General features: G+C 44.8%; 1 protein-coding gene across 1 annotated transcript in view; it reads left to right on the forward strand.

Moving 5' to 3' along the window:
- Positions 1 to 20291, forward strand: part of ca16b (carbonic anhydrase XVI b) — a 131509-nt gene that overhangs the window by 108565 nt on the left and 2653 nt on the right. Inside the window, exons 13-28 of the mRNA XM_061831416.1 lie at positions 152 to 290; positions 3862 to 3953; positions 5141 to 5232; positions 10474 to 10570; positions 10700 to 10782; positions 10865 to 10999; positions 12442 to 12576; positions 12645 to 12817; positions 12923 to 13058; positions 14596 to 14742; positions 16520 to 16613; positions 16940 to 17016; positions 17121 to 17249; positions 18117 to 18263; positions 18373 to 18515; positions 19874 to 20009. Of these exons, the coding sequence (XP_061687400.1) occupies positions 152 to 290; positions 3862 to 3953; positions 5141 to 5232; positions 10474 to 10570; positions 10700 to 10782; positions 10865 to 10999; positions 12442 to 12576; positions 12645 to 12817; positions 12923 to 13058; positions 14596 to 14742; positions 16520 to 16613; positions 16940 to 17016; positions 17121 to 17249; positions 18117 to 18263; positions 18373 to 18515; positions 19874 to 20009 (1955 nt within the window). The remainder of the gene's footprint in view (positions 1 to 151; positions 291 to 3861; positions 3954 to 5140; positions 5233 to 10473; positions 10571 to 10699; positions 10783 to 10864; positions 11000 to 12441; positions 12577 to 12644; positions 12818 to 12922; positions 13059 to 14595; positions 14743 to 16519; positions 16614 to 16939; positions 17017 to 17120; positions 17250 to 18116; positions 18264 to 18372; positions 18516 to 19873; positions 20010 to 20291) is intronic.

Here is a 20291-nt window from a genome sequence, read left to right on the forward strand (position 1 = left end):
TCCCAATATCAAAAAATGTATAGTTGGAAAATTGTCATGAAAACCGAATTGTAATTTTGTGAGAAAAAGTACATTTACGTTACAGAAACGTGTGAAATACTACTGCCGGACACCTGAACAGAATCGTGTTTGTATTTGTCTCTTGTTCCAGAGAGGACCACCGTATCCAACGTGACCCGAACGCCTCACCCCGGCATGGGCAGGATGGTGTGGATTGTCCCGCTGGTGGTGGTATCTGCGCTGACCCTGCTCTGCCTCATCATGCTGCTCATCGTGATGGTCTACTGGAGGTGAGACTCGTACACGATGAGGGGACAAATTGTATAGACGGCAATGGCAAGATGGAACAAAGATGGTGCGAGCCCGCGAGTACGCGCAGCATCACCGATTGAAGGATGGGAGAAGCGATCCCACCTCCCGGCCCAAGTAGCACACATCCAAGATTTGATTTTTTTTTTTTTTTTTTTTTTTTTGTCAGACATTCTGTTGGTATCCTGGTTTGGTTGTGGTTTAACACCACCCATCATGTTTTTGCTTATGTTTCTATTAGGATTGGCTTTATGTGGCTCCTTGCTTTACCGTACAAGGCTCGGGGCAGGAGACCCGAAGCCCCCGCGGTGCCGACAGTGGGGCCCAGCTGTGTTTTCATCTGCTCGGCTAATTTCCAGCCGCGCAATTCAAGTTCCAGTAATTACCCACGCCAAGCCACTGGCACATGTGGGATAGTTAATGAGTTACAAATAGCACTACTGGCTAGTTCCTCAGCTGCTCTCATGCATATTTATTTTTTTTCCCCTAAAGATTCTGCATTATTATTTTATCTGTAGCATTTTAATTAAGTAGCCATAATTATTCTATTGATTAATCTGGTGATCAAAATGACTTTTGCCCAATTAAAGAGTTATAACGAATATGCAGAGGGAAAAGTTTTGAATAGATTCATATAGTATGGCTTTTTTTTTTTTATGCGGTGCAGAGGTCACACTTGTATATATTTGTATATTTTGTGTACGTCTTTGAGTATTTTTAAGCAAGGCAAAGCAAAGCAAAGCAAAGCAAATTTATTTGTATAGCGCATTTCATACGCAACGTAACTCAATGTGCTTGCATGATTAAAGGCATTTGAAAACAGAGATAAAACAATTTAAAATGGCATAAAAACAATAAAAATGACAAACAAAATATTAAAAAAAAAAAGACAATTAAAACCGCATATAGTGCAAGTAATATGCTAAAAAATAGAGTGGATATATTCTAAAAAGCATGAGGAAAAAAAAGAAGAGTTTTCAACCTGGATTTAAAAACATTCCCACGTGGGGCTGACCTCACCTCTGTTGGCAACTTCTTCCATTTGTGTACAGCGTAATAGCCAAATGCTGCTTCACCATGTTTGCTTTGGAATCTGCGCTCCACTGTTTGACCCGAGTCAGTTGATCTCAGAGCTCTACTGGGTTTGCATTCCCTGAACATTTCTTTCATCTATTCAGGACCTAAATCATTTAGTGATTTATAGACCAGGAGCAGAACTTTAAAATCTATTCTAAAGCTGACTGGAAGCCAGTGCAAGGACTTTAGGATTTAGGAGTTCTATGCTCTGACCGCTTTGTTTTGGTCAGAACGCGAGCTGCGTTTAATGCTGTTCGAGATATCAAAGGGAATTAAAAACATAGGACAGAGGACATTCATATGTTTATGAATTAATTCTTATTCTAGAACAACACTTACGCATTAATAATACTGATGGATTAGCATTTTGAAGACAAACTTGGTTGCATGCTGACCTTTCTCCCTTTCTTCTCTTGGAAAACACGTGTACTCGAGGCAGCCATGTTGGGTCAGGAAGGAAAGGGAAATAACTTTGTGCTAACTTTGACCGATGAGTTATCCTCTCCTGATATTAAATTATGGCTTCAGATTAAAACACTTCAATGTTTTGATATACTGAAGGATATAATGCGTGAAAATCATGATGTCCCCAAAATGAGACTCCGCCCACGAATGGGTTAAATGCAAGTAAACGAGTGTGCAGTAGACAACTGAGACGAAAAGTAACATAGATCACAAAAGTTGCAAGTGCAAAAAATAAAATTACCCAGGAAAAGGCATGCCTACCATCCACTGTGGCGCTATTGAACGGTTTGTGCATCTAAAAAATTAGATTGAAAATGTGAAAAAAATATGTTCAGAAGTCAGGCATTTTGCGTGGAAACCTTTTATGTGTTTTATATTTTCTTAATTTAATTTGTGTTGTCGTTGACCATGCACGTCTACTTTACCTGATGTCAGTAAATGGACTTTGCTCCAGAAAGTCTCGTGTCCGTAACGGCTCACGTGATTTCGGCGGCGGCGGAGGGCGACTTTGATGTTTCGGCAGGGCCGGCTTACAAAGCTGACCATCCCCAGCGGTTGTTATGACAACTCTCCCACTTCAGACAATGTCAGCTCCCCTGAGGGGGGGAAGCGGTTATGATGGATGAAAGATGAAATCAAACCATCCGCACGCACTTTCTGTGCCGACTCGGGTGGGCTATTGGAGCCGAACCCCGCTCGTTAGATTTCCGTGCTCATTAACGACGTGATGCCGTCATTCTTGTAATTCGTACATACATGATCGCATTGGTGAAAAAGATGTCAATGGTGGAACGTCTGCGGTTGCGTTTGAAGTTTGCGTTAAGGTCACGAGCGGAACTCCGCTGGCTTTAATTGCGGCACACATCTGGACGCCTCTGAGGCTCGAGCTGTTTTGTCGAAAGCTCACAGATGTTCGAGGCCGGAAACGAATCCCCGTACGGTCCCGGCACCTCGGCGCGTCTGCGTCGAAAGCCCTTGCTCCCTTTTCTTTTTCTTCCAACTGTCACCCTTTCCACGTTCGTCTTGCCGCGCGTGTTCCCTCGAAGCGAGCTTGTTGGGAGGCAAGCGGCGGCGGAGGATGCGGGAACCTCGCCGGTTAGTTAAGCCGCGACGCATCTGCGCCTGCTGTGGGAGATTGATTGCAATTTGGAGGCTGTGACGCACTCCAGGAAGGCGACCTCCTCACCCTCTCTCTTAGTTAGCCCACCCTGCCTTCCCTTCACCATTCCATCGCTCCATCCCTCCCCTTCTATACCTTTGTCATTCACTCCAGCCTTCTTGTTTTGGTTGTCTGTCCATCCTAAAGAATGACTAGCATCTGCACCCTTCTCTGCAAGTACAGGTAGGATCTCACCTGGGCCTTTTTTTTTTGGATATAATCATTTTTTTTATGACAATGGCACTGAGGTTGGCTCTTTAGTTGTTTGGTCATCAGTAAATATTGTGAGTTAATGAGAGAGAGAGAGAAAGACGCCATCCTGACTGAGAAGGGCTTCTAAGACTCATTTTTCCATCTTTTAAAGGCTTCCATTTTTTTCACCCTCACCGTTCATTCATTTCAATCCATTGTGCGGGACATTTTGAATCCATGCACAATTCATTGTAAGAGATTAATTTGGTGAGTCTCCAAATATAATTAACACATTTATCATCTTTTTAACAATATGTTTGGGGTGGGGGTTGGGGGGGAATTGATGTTACCTAAACAGATGAGCTTGCAGGCTCTAATGAACTTTTTTTTTTTTTTTTTTCAAAGCATGGCTGATTTTAACACTTGCACATTTTTTTTCCTCCAAGATATGACGTGGTTTCTAAGCTTTGCACGTGTTGTCCCTGACGAGAGGGTCATTGAAATGTTAGTCCTTAGCTGGTTACATGTTACCTGTAGTGTGTGAGGCAAAATTGTCAGATCCTGTCCAAGGTGGCGTTTTGTGCTCCATTTGCGACTCTATTCAGATGCTCAGTTTGTTGACTGCATCTAACGTCCCGTCTCCTCTTTTGTCCCTGCAGGAGGTTTTTCCAGACAGCTCACTTCTACGTCGAGGAGAGCAGCTCTCCTCGGGTGGTTGCCAATGAGAGCATCCCCTTCATCCCGATACCAGGTGAACAGAGTGGTTCCCAGCAGCCAAATGTACTTTTTTCACACTGCTGACCTTTTCTCGTTTTTCCGACTCGCTCGCGAGTTGACAATGTTTAAATTGCGCTCTTCAGGCAGGAAACATTTGAGATGGCGCCGCTAATTCAGGAGCTATCCTCAAATCACCATCAACAATTCCCAAAAGGCTTTTTTTCCTCTGTTACCTTGATGTGCATATTTGCACAATTAAAGTTCATTTACATGTGAAATGACTCTGGCTGCCCCTTTGCAGCTGAGCACTGGGCCCGGCTGGCTGCTTTTCCTTTTTCTTTTTTTCCGTCTTCTTCTTCCCGCTTTTAATGTCCCCGGCAGCCGAGCGCTGGCTGGCGTCTAGTTGATATCGGGCTTAAGTTTCCCTGTCACAAAGCTGCGTGACATTTGAAGACGGCGCTATCGTAGCCACAAAGCGCAGCTGATGTCGCCATCGACTCCGCATTGAAATTCCGCTTTCGTTGCCCGTCGCCTCCTCTCTTCCTTTTATTTGCATTGTAATGCTTCCATTTGCTATATTGTCAGAATAACTCAACGGGCGCTTCAATCGAGTTCAAGGGAAGGGACATTCACGGGGAGCTGTGACCTGAATGCGCTCCGAAGGTTATTAGTAATGGGAATATATTTAAATGTTAAGAGAAAGATGATGAAGGCCTTATATGTGTACAAGATCTAATCAACCTTAGATCATTCAAGGTCTGAGTGCTTTAACACGCTTTGAGCATAACCGCCTTACGGGCTGAAGGACATTTTGATAAATGGACAGATTAGCAAAGAAGAATTCCCCCTTTACGACGCAACCGGGTCGGCCCCTTTGGGCCCCGTGTGGGACGGTGTGTTCGTTTAAACGTTGGCCGGCGTCAGTAGCCGTGACAGCTGGGGCCCCCGGCTCGATTGTCCCCGTGTGGCTGCTCCACCAGCCTTATCAAAGTCCCTCGTGTGTGACCTCAAGATGATAGGACTCTGCCGAGGCAGATGCTACCACCATAAATGCACAAAATAAGTTGTGGCACCAGCCACTGCAGTTCTTCTGTCCCCACGTTGACTGCTTTCAATCATCGTTGTAGCGAGAAACAAACCCCAAACTTACTTTTTCTCGGGCGGTGGGGGGGAGGGTTCATAAAACAAAATTTTGCCTGCTGTGTTTTGTCCTTGTTGTAGATGACATGGAGGCCATTCCTGTCAAGCAGTTTGTCAAACACATCATGGAGCTCTACAAGAACAACCTGCAAGGCTTTTCCGAGGAGTTCGAGGTAAACTCACATGCTGTACTTTGCAGTACTCAGTGGCGGTGTATTTACAAAAAACAAACAAACAAACAACAAAAAAGAAATTAAAGGAACCTCATTTCAATATTGTTGACTTTGTTCTTTGTTTTGTCACAAATCAGATTGTCAGAACATGCACTTGGTGGAAAAATTTTGTTCACACAACGTAAATGCTTTGTGACAATCTCAAGTTGAACTTGGCGCGCCCCAATTAAGAATCACAACTTTGGCATTGATGAGTTGTTCAAGGAAAGGTAGCAGATCTCTCATCAAGCACGTTACAGCCACTAATGAGCTTGTCACACTTGAATTTAGGGCGGGTGCCGCAAGAAGCAAGTAGAACGCTTCCATTGCACTATGAGAAAATGGAAAAAAAAATACAATCATTAACTATGAAACGCTTAATTAGCTACAACTATTCGGAAAATGCTGCTAGGCATGCGAGGCAGCCCTGCCTGCGAAAATTCATTTGACAATCTGCCGTTTGTAAAATGGGCACGTTGAACACGATTCATTACAGAATGCCCATTGACGTGCAATTTGTTTGTAACTCAAAACGTTTTTTTCTCATAGGAAACAAATGAAACGTGTAAATGAAGTTCACCTCTGTCAAAACAACAAGACACTCAACTAACATGATGGCTTGTTTTGTTTTGTTTTTTTTTTCCAAATAAGAAAATTCAAGTTCATATTCATTCCACTTCAAGGATGTTTTTTTTTTGTTTTTTTTTTTACATTACCTGTTTGTGTGCCATGTCAGGATGAGGGTGGTTCTCTTTTGAAACATCCATTATGCAGCAGCTGTGTAAAAGCCGCAAGTTCCCACATTGAAACCCACATTGAAACGCGAGATATTTACAAAGTCAGTACTCAGAATGAATTTTCAAAGTTTTAATACTTTAGCTTAGCTTAACATAGTGACAACACGGTAGCACGAACAGGGCTGGTTAAAAAAAAATTAAAAATACCGGTTAAAAAAAAAAACAGCCATGACAGCTACAGAGAAGCAATACGGTAGCATAGCACTAACAGAGTCGGTTTAAAAAAAAAACGTACCTAAATCACAGAGATGCGGCAGTAACACAGCAGAGACACGCCAGCGTGGTGTTAATGCTAGCGCAGTGCTAACGCTAACAGGTCTGTTTAAAAAAACATACCGGTAAAAATCACTGAGACGTGGCAGAAACAAAACAGCAACACGCTAGCACAGCGCTAACATGAGCGCAGCGCTAACAAGGCTGGTTAAAAAAAAACATACTGGCAAAAGCACAACCTCGGCACATATATTCTAGCAATCTCACTCTTACCTTTTCCGCTCGAGTGTCCCCTAGCGGCGGTTAGAAAAAAATTGCACAAATTAGCCGCATCACCGCATAACCTGCAGGGTTGAAAGCATGTGAAAAAAGTCGCTTTTTATAGGCCAGAAATTACAGTTACTAAATTAAGACCTGTGTCTTTTGTTTGTATACCTGTTCTTTGAGACTAATTTTCGCTTTGTATATAAAACACAAATCAGGATCACAATCAGATTTATTGGCCAAGTGTGTAAAAACACACAAGGAACTTTTCTCCAGCAGTCGGACATTCAAAACAAAGAACAAACAACAACAAACAAAATATCCCTTCTGGTAGCTTAACGCTAACACACAAGACGTTGGAAAAAATGCACAAATTAGCCACATCACCGCATAAGCCGCAGGGTTGAGAGCTTGTGAAAAAAGTCGAGGTTTATAGGCCGGAAATTACGGTACATGAACCCATGAATTTGGTGATAGTTCTCTTTACAAAAATCCAACATCAGATCTCACAGTTTGCCGAATTCATTTTCTTTTCCCCAAATGTAGCAAAAAAAAGTGTGGGTGTGTCCGCGTTGAAGTTTTCTCCGCAGCGCCTACAGACTGAAACAAACTTTTAAGCACCGGGGCGCGCGGCCTGACTCGAACATCACGCCTCGCCGCCCGCCCTTCTCCTTTTTTTTGGGATGAAGCGGACTACTCAGCGTGGCGCCATGTTCCCCTTCAACTTTGCTCTTTTTGGATGGATATTTGGGCGAAAGACAGACGCACAGGCAGACGCGGAGTTAATTAGGGTGAAAGCAGGTTAAGAAAGAAGGCGAAAGCTTCACTCCTGAAGGCTGCTCTTTAATTGGGTCGTTTGGCGTCAGCCTCATACGCTCATTTGTCATGTAAATACAACGCCGGGAAGGAGGAGGAGGAAAAGAAGGTTGTTTGAGTTCAAGCACTAATAGCATTGGCTGTGCTCAAACATAAACCCAAGCACTGCTTGAGTTTAACTTTGCAGGAGTCTTTTCAGAGATTTTCTGTTTTTTTTTTTTCCTTCTTTTTTTCTCATCAGTGGGTTTGTTGTGTACGTCGTGAACCAGCGGAAGGCGTAATGGATTTTAGGACTTTGCTGCAGCCAGCAAGAGAGCACAATTAATTAAGGCCCAACTAGTTAGAAATTGAAACAGAAAGTTAATGGGAAATGAGTCAAATCAGCTGCAGGACTGTTTGGAAGTGATGTTTGTCGCAAATACCGCCCCTTTCAGCACCGACGAGTATTCTTGACCTTGCCGGTGTGACGGTCTGAGCGCTCCCCCGTGTTGAAAACTCTCCTTGTGATTAATGCGCATGCGCTAGTAACAAGGGGGAAATCTGAGTACGTAGCCGGCGCTTACTGGGAAATCCCCCGCTCTCGTTCCTCCACATAGAGGGAGCTAACATACGTTATATCGTAACCAAAGCTGAAAACAAAAGTTGCTCAAAAGATATACACATATACGTGCATTCGCTGTGTTTGTCTTTCTGAGGTTAGGGTTACGTCCATAGTGTTATGTGTAACGTCCCCTCTGTTCAAGCCAGCAAAATGCGGCAAGGCAGTTGTATTGCGATTCTGACAGTTTAATCTCGCACACATCAACACAACACAAACGAAAGAAAATAGCTAAACACAAAATGGCCGTTCAAGAACAGAGTAGTTGAGCCACAACAGCGAATAGTCACCAATGTTGAACGAGCGTTCCCAAACAAGGAAATATTCGTCCCAGCGGGTATTCCAAGTTAAGTTCCAGTCAGTGTGATAGTCTTGAGCGTTCCCCTCATGCTGAAAAGTCCCCTTAGGATTAACCCATTCATGGGCAGGGTGGCAATTTTTTGCCTTATTGAGATAAAAGTCTCCGAACAGGCCACAATCAAGGAAATAACACTTCTTTTTCGTTTATGGTTAAGTTATATGATAACTTTACTAATTTATAATCTCGTCCCAAAAATGGGATGCTGACCGAGAGGGTACTTGGGTTTTCTTAGTAGATCGTCCCAAAAACCAGAATCAGAATCAGATTAAAACACTGAAATATTTTGACATACTGAAGGATACGATGCGTGAAAATAATGATGTCCCAAAAATGGGACCCTGTCCACGAATGGGTTAATGCGGATGCATTTAGAAATTTTCGAGTTTTTCTACTTCCGCATTTTTCACTTTCGGTCCACGTGCATTTCCCCATTGACGTCTCACAAAGCCGAACACAGCGAACGAAAGAATACAGAAACAAATGCGGACTTATTGTTTATTTATCGACTGGAAAGCATGTTCCAGCATTGAACAAGAATCAACAGAGGATTGTTCGGGTATGGGTTCGGGTGACATGACACTTCCTTTCACTTACCCAAATGGGCCTTAATGACTAAGCCCGAACAATCCTCTGTTGATTCTTGTTCAATGCCGGAACGTGCGTTCTAGTTGATAAATAACAAACTATACGTTCGCATTTGTTTCTGTATTCTTTCATTCGGTGTGTATGGATGAGGAGGTTTCAGACTGGCACGGAAGTAGAAAAAGTGGGAAAATTCCCAAAATTCTACGCCCACTCACATTAACCTGAAGAAGATCTTTTAGCACTGGGAGCGCTCAGATCGTCACACCGGTCCAAAAACGAAAGGCAGCCGACGTCCGTGTAGTTCCTGTTCCAAGCAGGGTAGTTTCCCAGAGCAGTGGCGAGAAGAAGCCTCCTTGTCTGTCTTTCTCGTCCTTATATAGGCACTTCTCAAAACATTTCACACACATAACAATAGCGAACATGAACACTCGGCAACAAGTTGTCGAATGGCACACGTTGAAACTCGGATGGGGACGTTTCAGACTGGCCGGAAGTTTACAAAATATACGCACATGCGCGTTAATCACAAGAAGACTTTTCAGCACCAAGAGCACTCAGACCATCACACCGGGTTCGATCCCGGCCCCACCCGTGTGAAGTTTGCCTGCGTGGATTTTCACCGGGAACTCCCCAAAAAACCCAAATAACATTAATTGGAGACTCTAAATCGCCCATAGGTGTGATGGTGAGCGTGACTTTTGTCTCCATGTGCCTTGCGATTGGCTGGCGACCAGTTCAGGGTGTACCCCGCCTCCAGCCTATTGACAGCTGGGATAGGCTCCAGCACTCCCAATGACCCTCGTGAGGATAAGCGGCAAAAGAAAACTGATGGATGGATGACAACATTGGGGACGAAATGAGCCATGCCTCATTTGCGTACAAATTTTCCAAAAAGAACATGTATTCCACAAAAACACGTTTTGTTTTTTTTTCTCCCCTGGAAGTCAATGTGACTTTTGTTGTTTTTTGAACAACTTCAAGAATGTGTGGCTTTACCTTGACGATATGAGCTGTTATCATTTTCACAAGCAAGCCTGTTCATTCTCTTTGTTTCGTCCGACACCCTCGAAACGGCGAAGATTGCAAAGATAGGTCGAGACAAAGCTTTCTGTAATTTGGTGACGTCAAAAGGCTGAAAGCGCCGTTGTTCTGAGGGGTTGTCACGAATCATACGAGTGGGGCGAACGTAGCGGACGGGCGGGCACAATATCTCGACCTCAGATGAGAATGACTCACCGAACCGAGCGAGTTTGAGAACTAATCTAGCATATCAATCTATACACACAGATTTTTTTTTTTTTTTAGCTGCTAGACTGTCTGGATCCTTTCACACGTCGGCATGCTTATTTTTGTCTCTCTGCTGTTGTCTCGTTGCTTTTACAAAATAATTAGCTCGGCGTTTCAATCAATAGGAAAAGGAAATGTGCCGATTAATGACCAGTGGTGGCACAAAGGCGCGTTACGCAATAAATCAAATCACGCGGTTTTCGTTAAATAGAGAATGATTAAATCCCATATGTTTTTTGTTTTTGTTTTTGTCTTTGTTTTTCCACACTCGCTCTCCCCAGGAGGTCCAGCGCTCCACAGCCGACCTGAAAATCACAGCGGAACACTCCAATCATCCTGACAACAAGCACAAAAACAGATACATCAACATCGTGGCTTGTGAGTCGCTGTGAAACGCGATTAGAGAGGATGTCTAATGTGGAGGAATCCTCTTATGTTATCCTAACCCACTTTCCTTCCTTGAACAATGATTTGCTTAAATATATCAACGGTTTCCCCCCCGCGCAGATGACCACAGCCGGGTGAAATTGCGACCGCTGGCTGGGAAAGACGCCAAACATTCGGATTACATCAATGCCAACTACGTGGACGTGAGTTCCATGCCCTCGTCGCGTATCCGTCTGGGTCTCGTGAACCTCGCCTCGGTTATGAATCATTTGGTGTGTGTGCCAGGGATACAACCGGCCCAGAGCGTACATCGCTGCCCAGGGGCCGCTCAAGTCCACCTTTGAAGACTTCTGGAGGATGGTGTGGGAGCAGAACACCGGAATCATCGTCATGATTACGAACCTCGTGGAGAAAGGGCGGGTGGGCCACCGCACGCTCGCACATTCATTATTATATAGTCATTAATTACCGTTAATTAATCGCATACTGATTTAACATTGTTGGGTTAGGCAAAGCGTTGGCCTCACAGTTCTGAGGTCCCGGGTTCAATCCCGGACCTGCCTGTATGGGTTTTCCCCGGGCACCCCGGTTTCCTCCCACATCCCAAAAACATGCAACATTAATTGGACACTTTAAATTGCCCGTAGGTGTGATTGTAAGCGGGACTGTTGTCTGTCTCTATGTGTTCTGCGATTGACTGGCAACCAGTTCAGGGTGTACGCCGCCTTCTGCCCGTTGACAGCTGGGATAGGCTCCAGCACTCCCGCGACCCTCGTGAGGATAAGCGGCAAAGAAAATGGATGGATGGGTTAGACAACTTGGAAAATTGCAAATTAAATATTACAGAGGTAATGCACATCCCATATGGAGGAAAAAAGGAATCCCAAAGCATAACCCCCCAGCCCTCCCCAATAATCACTGTTCGGCACTCATGAATGTTCAAAGATGTTTACTTTTTATTTTGTAAACCTTTCCTCTTGTTGCTTTTGTGCTCAGGCCAAAGCAAGAACAGTACGGATAGGTTTGGCGTTAAGGAAGTTTGTTGAATTGAGTTACAAAGCTTTGAGAGTAAAGTAGTGCTTTGCCGCCATCTGTTGGCACGCTGGGGCCGTGAAACTATGTTGCAGTTAGTTGAGGAGCGTCATTTGGATTCAAGTTTTAATTCTGGTGTTTTAAGTTTCGTCTTTGTGTACAGCACTTTGTAACAGCTGTGGTTGTCGTTTAAAGTGCACTATGAATAAATCTAAGTAACATAATAACTTATCAAGATTTAATTACTGCCTTGAGCAATTTATAGTTCTAAAGGTGCAGGTTGTACCGGAACACTAGTTTTAAGACATGGGTGGGGGCTTTAGAAGCTAGCTATGTTAACAAATCTTGCCAAGTAACATTGTCCTTCTCTATGGATACATATCAATCCATGCATTTTCTTCGTCGCTTATCCTCACGAGGGTCGCGGGAAGTGCTGGAGCCTATCCCAGTTGTCAATGGGCAGGGTACACCCAGAACTGGTTGAAGCCAATTACAGGCCTCATAGAGACAAACAGTTGCACTCACAATGACACCTAGGGACAGTTTAGAGGGTCCAATTAATGTTGCATGGTTTTGGGATGTGGGAGGAAACTGGAGTACCCGGAAAAAAACCACGCAGACACAGAGAGAACATGCGAACTCCACACAAGCGGGTCCGGGATTGTACCCAAGACCTCAAAACTGTGAGGCCAACGCTTTACCAGCTGTTCCACCGTTGCCGCCATTGACACATAATTTTTCTCAAATTAAGTCCTATATTTAGGATTTGATATTTGCAGTGTAGGAACTCTTATCAGGTATGGTCAAATGTCCATTGGCATGTTTTACAGAGGAAATGTGACCAGTACTGGCCCACAGAGAACAGCGAGCAGTACGGGAACATCGTTGTGATGCTGAAAAGCACCAAAGTGCACGCCTGCTACACCCTGCGGCGTTTCCTCATCCGGAACACAAAAGTCAAGAAGGTCACTAAAAAGTAACTTTCATGACCGGATCGAGCGACACACGTTCTAAGGCGTGCGCTGCTTTTCAGGGTCAGAAGGGGAACCCAAAGGGGAAGCTGAATGAGCGCATCGTGATCCAGTACCACTACACTCAGTGGCCCGACATGGGCGTGCCCGAGTACACCCTCCCCGTCCTCACCTTCATCAACCGCTCGTCGGCGGCCCGCACTGCAGACATGGGCCCGGTCCTGGTGCACTGCAGGTACAATCCATTACTTAAATGAACATTAATTATGAGCGTTAGACGTCGGAAATGTGCTGACGGGTCCTCTGCCGGCGTGCTCATATTGCTTCGTGCTGGCCTCAGTGCAGGGGTTGGACGCACTGGAACGTACATTGTCATTGACAGCATGCTGCAACAAATCAAGGACAAAAGCACAGTCAGCATCCTGGATTTTCTCAAACATATCCGCACACAGCGCAACTACCTGGTCCAGACTGAGGTAAGACCCCCACTGGCTTGCCCCCCCCTCATCCAAAAAAAAAAAAAACCCCACAACTCTCTATGACAAAGGTCATCCTCAACCGTGGTTTAAAATGCTTACGGAGAGAAAGCTTTCGCACTTAACGCATTCTTACACTTTGAGCTGAGTCAAATCTTTTTTTGAGGAGTGGAGGGATGACTTTCTTATTTCGTACTTTGGTTTGTTTTGCTTGGTATACCGTAGTTCCCGGCCTACAGAGCGCACCTGGTTATAAGCCTCGCCCAGTACATTTATAAAGGAAATACCATTTGGTACATACATACGCCGCAGCTGTGTAAAAGCCGCTAGTGCCCACATTGAAACCCACTTTGAAACATGAGATATTTACAAAGACGGTAGACAGAGACGCCAGCGCTAGCACTGCGCTAATGCTAGCACCACATTAACGCTAGTGCCGCACTAATGCTAAAGCTAGCGCCACGCTAACAGGGCCAATTAAAAAAAACAACATACCGGTAAAAATCACTGAGACACGGCAGTAATACACTAGCGCAACGCTAACAGGGCCGGTGTGACGGTCTGAGCGCTGAAAAGTCTCCTTGTGATGAATGCGCAGGGGATCTCTGGGTACGTAGCAGATGCCGACTGGGAAATCCCCCGGTCTCATGGTTCCTCTTCTTCTTGCTAAAATACGTTATATCCTAACCTAACCTTAAAACAAAAGTTGAGAAAAAGATATACACTTATATGTACGTTCGCTGTGGTTGTCTTTCTGAGATGTCTATAGTGTGCATGCGCCTTAATCACAAGGAGACTTTTCAGCACCGGGAGCGCTCAGACTGTCACACCGGACCAGTAAAAGTCACTTCCTCGGCACATACATTCCACCGGTCTCACTCTTACCTCTTCCGCTCGAGTGCCACCTTGCGGCCGTTAGAGAAAAATGCACAAATTAGCTGCAACACCGCATAAACAGCAGGGTTGAAAGCGTGTGAAAAAAGTCGTGCCTTATAGGCCGGAAATTACAGCATATGGATTATTATTTTTTAAATAATGCAAATATTATTTAAACAAGTATGCAACTCTATCAAGTCGGTTGAAGGAGTGAGTTGAAAATAATTATTGGAGCTTTTTCGTATGGCGGCCTCATTTGCTACTAAGTGGCCTAAAAAGTTTTATGATAAATTATCCCCCACACATTTCACATACTTAAATGATGATGCGAGGCTGGATGAAGCCACACTTTCATGTTGTACTTACTCAATAGTGACACCACCAACTAAATGTCAGCCAAAAGCCGACTCATCGGAGTAGGCGTGTATTTCTAATCTTCTACTGTGCAATTTGGAAAACTATTGCGTACTGTAACCTCAGTGTCAACATTAAGTTGTTATTTGAGATGAAAGTGACGCTTTTAGTACCAGATCCAACCAGTCTGACCTCTGCCGTCATTGAAGCGTATTGAGAAAATACTGCACTGCTCTTTTTGTGTACTATTCTCCGCTGTGGATGGAAATCCCACTTTACCACCTGGATTCTCTCTCCGCCCCGTTAGGAGCAGTATGTGTTCATCCACGATGCCCTGATGGAGGCCATTTTCAGCAGAGAGACGGAGGTGCCCGCCTGGCAGCTGCACAGCTACGTCAACAGCATCCTCACGCCCAACTCGGCGGGCCGCACCCGTCTGGAGAAGCAGTTTAGAGTGAGTTCGCAACCTCGTGGTTGTGTCACTCGATCCTTTCATCCTCGGGGAAAGGAGGCGGTCTCTTCGTCGGAAGCTTGTTAAAGCCACGTACGGGAAGTGCAGTAATCCGATTTTATTTGCGGGCGGACGGGGACCAAGCCCTGCCGGATAAAGCGATGCGGGGGGATGAGGAATTCTTGGCCCCTTAGAAGTAGTATGTGCCGTGAATCACCATTATCATCATGTTATGCCATTGTTACCACATACCGTAATTTCCAGACTATAGAGGGCACCGGATTATAAACCTCACCCAGTACATTTGTAAAGGAAATATCATTTGGTACATACATACGCCGCACCACTTTAAAAGCCGCAACTGCCTACATTGAAACCCACATTGAAACACGAGATATTTATAAAGAAAGACAGTACACAGAAAGAGTTTTCAAAGTTTTAATACCTTAGCTTACCTTAACATAGCAACAACACAGTAGCACAAACAGGGCTGGTTAAAAAAAAAAACATACCGATTAAAAAATAAACAGCCGCAGTAGCAACACGGTAGCACAGCATTAACAGGGCCGGTTAAAAAAACAAAACATACCTAAATCACTGAGACGCGGCAGTAACACAGTAGCTAACTCTACCACGGCACGAACGCTAGCGCGGTGCTAACTCTAGCGTGGCGTTAACAGGGCCGGTTAAAAAAAAAACATACCGGTAAAAATTACTGAGACACGGCAGTAGCACAGCAGAAACACGCTAGCACAGCGCTAGTTTAAAAAAAATAAATAAAACATACCTTCCTCAGCACCAGTCTCACTCTTTTCCGCTCGAGTGCGCCCTTGCGGCCGTTAGAAAAAAATGCACAAATTAGCCGCATCACCGCATAAACCGCATGGCTGAAAGCGTGTGGAAAAAAGTTGCGGTTTATCAGACAGAATATCGGCCAGAAATCAGGGTAAGTTAAGACCCGAGTCTTTTGTTTGTATACCCGTTCTTTGAGACATATTTCGCTTTGACTTGTGTATTCAAAACACAAATCAGAATCAGCTTTGTTGGCCAAGTGTGTAAAAACACATGGGAATTTTTCTCCAGCACTCGGACATTCAAAACAAAAAAAAAAAAAACAACAACAACCAAATTTCCCTTCTGGTAGCTTAATGTTAATACACAATGCAAAACGCCATAGACATGCTAATGAATAGCATCAATAGTCCGCATTTATGCAATGTATAAAATTTGAATGCAAACAATGTGGATAGACACTGTGACAGTACTCACAGGCATATATTCTTTATCCTCTGCATCCTCTTTTTCATATGTGTATTCATGGAGTTGAAATGAATAAGTATAACTGTTTAACTCTTTCCATTTTCATAATTTTAATGAGGAGGCACGATTTGAGATGCACGTTTTGAGTTGCTAGCTGGCCTCGGAACGGATTAAACTCATCTCTGGCTGCCACCGCATGTTCACGTGTCACTCAACACGTTCCTATTTTTATGATAGCGACAGTCTGGAGAACAAATGACAAACAAATGTTTACAATATTTCCTGTGGGATTTTTGTTTGTTTGTTTGTTTCCAAATCAGATCAAATTTAGAGGTGAACCAGCATGGGATTGTTTAGACTGCGTATAAAAGTGCTTCTCTCTTATCTATTGCTGCATTCATTCCCAAAGGAGCATTTTTTTCCATTTTGCTAATTAAGAAGCGCCACTGTGCGCTTCCCAATCTGTGCGCGTGTTTGATTCCCCCCCCCCCCCCTGACTTTTCCCTCTTCTCGTCGCCAGCTGCTGACTCAATGCAACACTCGCTTCGTGGAGTGTTTCAGCGCCCACAAAGACTGCAACAAGGAGAAGAACCGCAACTCCTCCGTGGTTCCATGTGAGTGTCTCGTCCGTTCTTCCACCGCTTGTTTGTTCATAAAGCGAAAATAACGACCGGCACGCATGAATAAACAGCACTGCAGCGTTTCCTCACACCGCCGGTCTGGTATCCAGGCCGTACATTATTGAAGACAATCGCTCGTCCAAAATTAGAAGCTATTTCCATAATCCCATAAGTTAATCAGTCTATGCATTCGTGGCGGCCGGCCAGGGGGAAATGGAGGTTGCTGTTGCTATAGCGACCGCGAGGAGCGGTAATGAACGCGTTTGCAATCAGCCACTTCGCCCGGGTCCCGACTCAAGTGCGTTTTTCTGCCTCTACAGCCGAGCGAGCGAGGGTGGGACTCACCACTCTGCCTGGCATGAAGGGAACCGATTACATTAATGCCTCTTACATAATGGTACGGTCTCGCCGCCTCTTCGGGCCTCGCCCGTTCCATTTGGGCGTTTGCTACCCAAATGCGCTCGGATGAGCTTGAACAAGCCTGCTCTTTTCTCTCCTCAGGGTTACTACAGGAGTAATGAGTTTATCATTACCCAGCATCCTTTGCCCCACACCACCACTGACTTTTGGAGGATGATTTGGGACCATAATGCGCAAATTATTGTCATGTTGCCTGACAACCAGGGTCTGGTAAGCAGCCTTGTTAACATGTCTGATACGTCATCCTCGCTTGTTTCGAAGGCCACGTTGTTGTCGAGTCAAAGCCGGATTTTAGGAACAAAATTAAACACACAAAAAAATGTCACTTGCTGTTGACTTCTTATCCCACATGCAATGTGAAGTCGTTTGCACAGCAGTGTAAGAATACAATGCAGCATTTACGTGACACTTGGGACATTCTGGATTATGTATTTATGCATGTGTTTAAGTTTGGATAATGTCAGAATCTGACGTGTGATTTCATTGGAAATATTGCTAAATGCGCCTAACCAAAATAAAACGGCTCACATCATCCCAGGGTGATGTTTTCTTGCGACGCTAAGACAAAGAGGAATATACTGTTGCCTTCTTTCCTTCAACGTCAACACAACACCATCCCAAACTCAAGTTCACTCACTAATTTGATCAAATTAAAAAACAATTAATTACACTAACTGATTTAATATTGTACAATACGATGCCAGTCGCCGGTGTTAGCTGGTGCTCTCCGGGCAGCCTCGCGGGGCAAGTCCGCGAAAGCCAGCGGACTGCTTTTCAGAGGCTGTGTAAAAGATGAAAAGGAATCTGCACAGTTCCTCCCGATCCATTTTGAACAAACCAAGCCTACTCAAATGTGCTGTAAACAATCCAACACGCTACAGCAGCTGCGACGTCACATCCGGCCAGCGATTTTAATCAATGTGCTGCCCTCCTGAAGTTGATTTTACTCTCATTAGACAAGCAGGAACTCAATCGAAGTACCACGTTTTGACAAGTTCTGGCACATTTTTGCATTTAGTTCCCCCTTCCAAGCCGAGTTCTTGCCGTACACTTTTTTCTGTGCTTGGTTCTGTGCAGGCTGAAGATGAGTTTGTTTACTGGCCGAGTCGCGAGGAGGCCATGAACTGCATCGCCTTCACCGTCACGCTTATCAGTAAAGACAGACTGTGCCTCTCCAACGAGGAGCAGATCATCATCCATGATTTCATCCTGGAAGCCACGCAGGTACCACCCCTCCACCCGGTCTTCATCTGAGCTCAAATATCCTCTTGCGTAACCCCCCCACCCCACTCCCGCATATGCGTAACTCTTCCCGCCGTCACGTGCGCGTCAGGACGACTACGTTCTGGAGGTGAGACACTTCCAGTGCCCCAAGTGGCCCAACCCCGACGCTCCTCTCAGCAGCGCCTTCGAGCTCATCAGGGTCATCAAGGAGGAGGCCATGACGCGAGACGGCCCCACCATCGTGCATGACGAGTACGTTCCCTACAACACACTTTTCACTTCTCACCTGTGATGCGACAAATGCCGTGCTGAAGTTGAAATGTCTCTTATCTCGACTTTGTTAGTTCCACTTCAGTTGCTAAATAGAATGCATACCGGAATTTCCGGCCTACAGAGGCACCTGGTAAATACGATGTTTACAAAGACGGTACACAGAGATGCTAGTGCTAGTGCCGCGCTAACAGGGCTGATTAAAAAAAACAAAACGTACCAGTAAAAATCACTGAGACACGGCAGTAACACGCTAGCGCAGCGCTAACAGGGCCGGTGTGACGGTCTGAGCGCTCCCCGGTGATGAAACGTCTCTTTGTGATGAATGCGCATGCGTTACTAACAGGGGAACTCTGGGTACATAGCAGATGCTTACTGGGAAATCCCCCCGGTCTCATAGTTCCCCTTCTTCTACATAGAGGTGGCTAAAATAAATTATATCCTAACCCTAAGAAAGACGGTACGCAGAAAGAGTTTTCAAAGTTTTAATATCTTAGCTTAGCTTAAAATAGCAACAACACAATAGCACCAACAGGGCCTGTTAAAAAAAAATACATATATATATATATATATATATATATATATATATATATATATATATACCAGTAAGAAAAAAACAGCCGCAGCAACTACACAGTAGCAACACGGTAGCACAGTACTAAGAGGGTTAGAAAAAAAAAAAAACCCCCCACATAAATCACTAAGACGCGGCAGTCACACAGTAGCGCGGCGCTAATGCTAGCGTGGTACTAACAGGGCCGGCGTAGCGATCTGAGCGCTCCCGGTGCTGAAAAGTCTCCTTGTGATTACTACGCGTATATTAATGCGCTTGCGCGTATAGTTTGTAAACTTCCGGCCATTCTGAAACATCCCCATCCATGCTTCAACATGTGCCACTCGACAACTTGTCGCCAAGTGTTCATGTTCGCGATGGACGTCTCGGAAAGACAAACACAGCAAATGTACAGATATGTGTATATCTTTGTATCAGCTTTTGTTTTAAGGTTAGGTTAGGGTTAGGATATAAGTATACGTATGTTAGCTCCCTCTTTGTTGAAGAAGGGGAACTATGGGACCGGGGGATTTCCCAGTATGCGTCAGAGTCACTTCCACGGCACATATATTCCACCATTCTCACTCTTACCTTTTCCGCTGGAGTGGCCCCTTTAAGCCGTTAGAAAAAATACAAAAATTAGCCGCATCACCACGTAAAACGCAGGGTTGAAAGCGTGTGAAAAAAGTCGCAGTTTATAGGCCGGAAATTCCGGGAGTTTTCGATGGCGTGCGTCCCATGCGAACATGTCTGGTGCAGCTGCATTTTGGCGACGTGATCGTTGCAGGTACGGCGCCGTGTCGGCGGGGATGATGTGCGCGCTCACCACGCTGTCGCAGCAGCTGGAGAACGAAGGCGTGGTCGACATCTATCAGGTGGCCAAGATGATCAACCTCATGAGGCCGGGAGTCTTCACCGATATCGTAAGTGGAGCGGCGAATCCCAGTCGTCACTTTTAATGATCCTAATGGGTTACGCTAACAGTTGAGCGGGACGTTTGCAGTGCCGTGTGTAATTACCTGCCTATTAACGGTTTGCTGATTATTAATATTTATTTTAATATTAAAAACACTTGAAACTCGCTTAATTAAATGTAAACAATTTAAAAAGAAAATGTGTTCTTGTGTAGATCAAAACACTCAAAGTTCTTTTTATAGACGTTGTACCGAAGAGTAAGACGAGTTGCCTCCTAAACACACAACCTG

The sequence above is a fragment of the Syngnathoides biaculeatus genome, chromosome 10 (genome assembly GCF_019802595.1).
Source record: "Syngnathoides biaculeatus isolate LvHL_M chromosome 10, ASM1980259v1, whole genome shotgun sequence".
Lineage (NCBI taxonomy): Eukaryota > Metazoa > Chordata > Actinopteri > Syngnathiformes > Syngnathidae > Syngnathoides > Syngnathoides biaculeatus.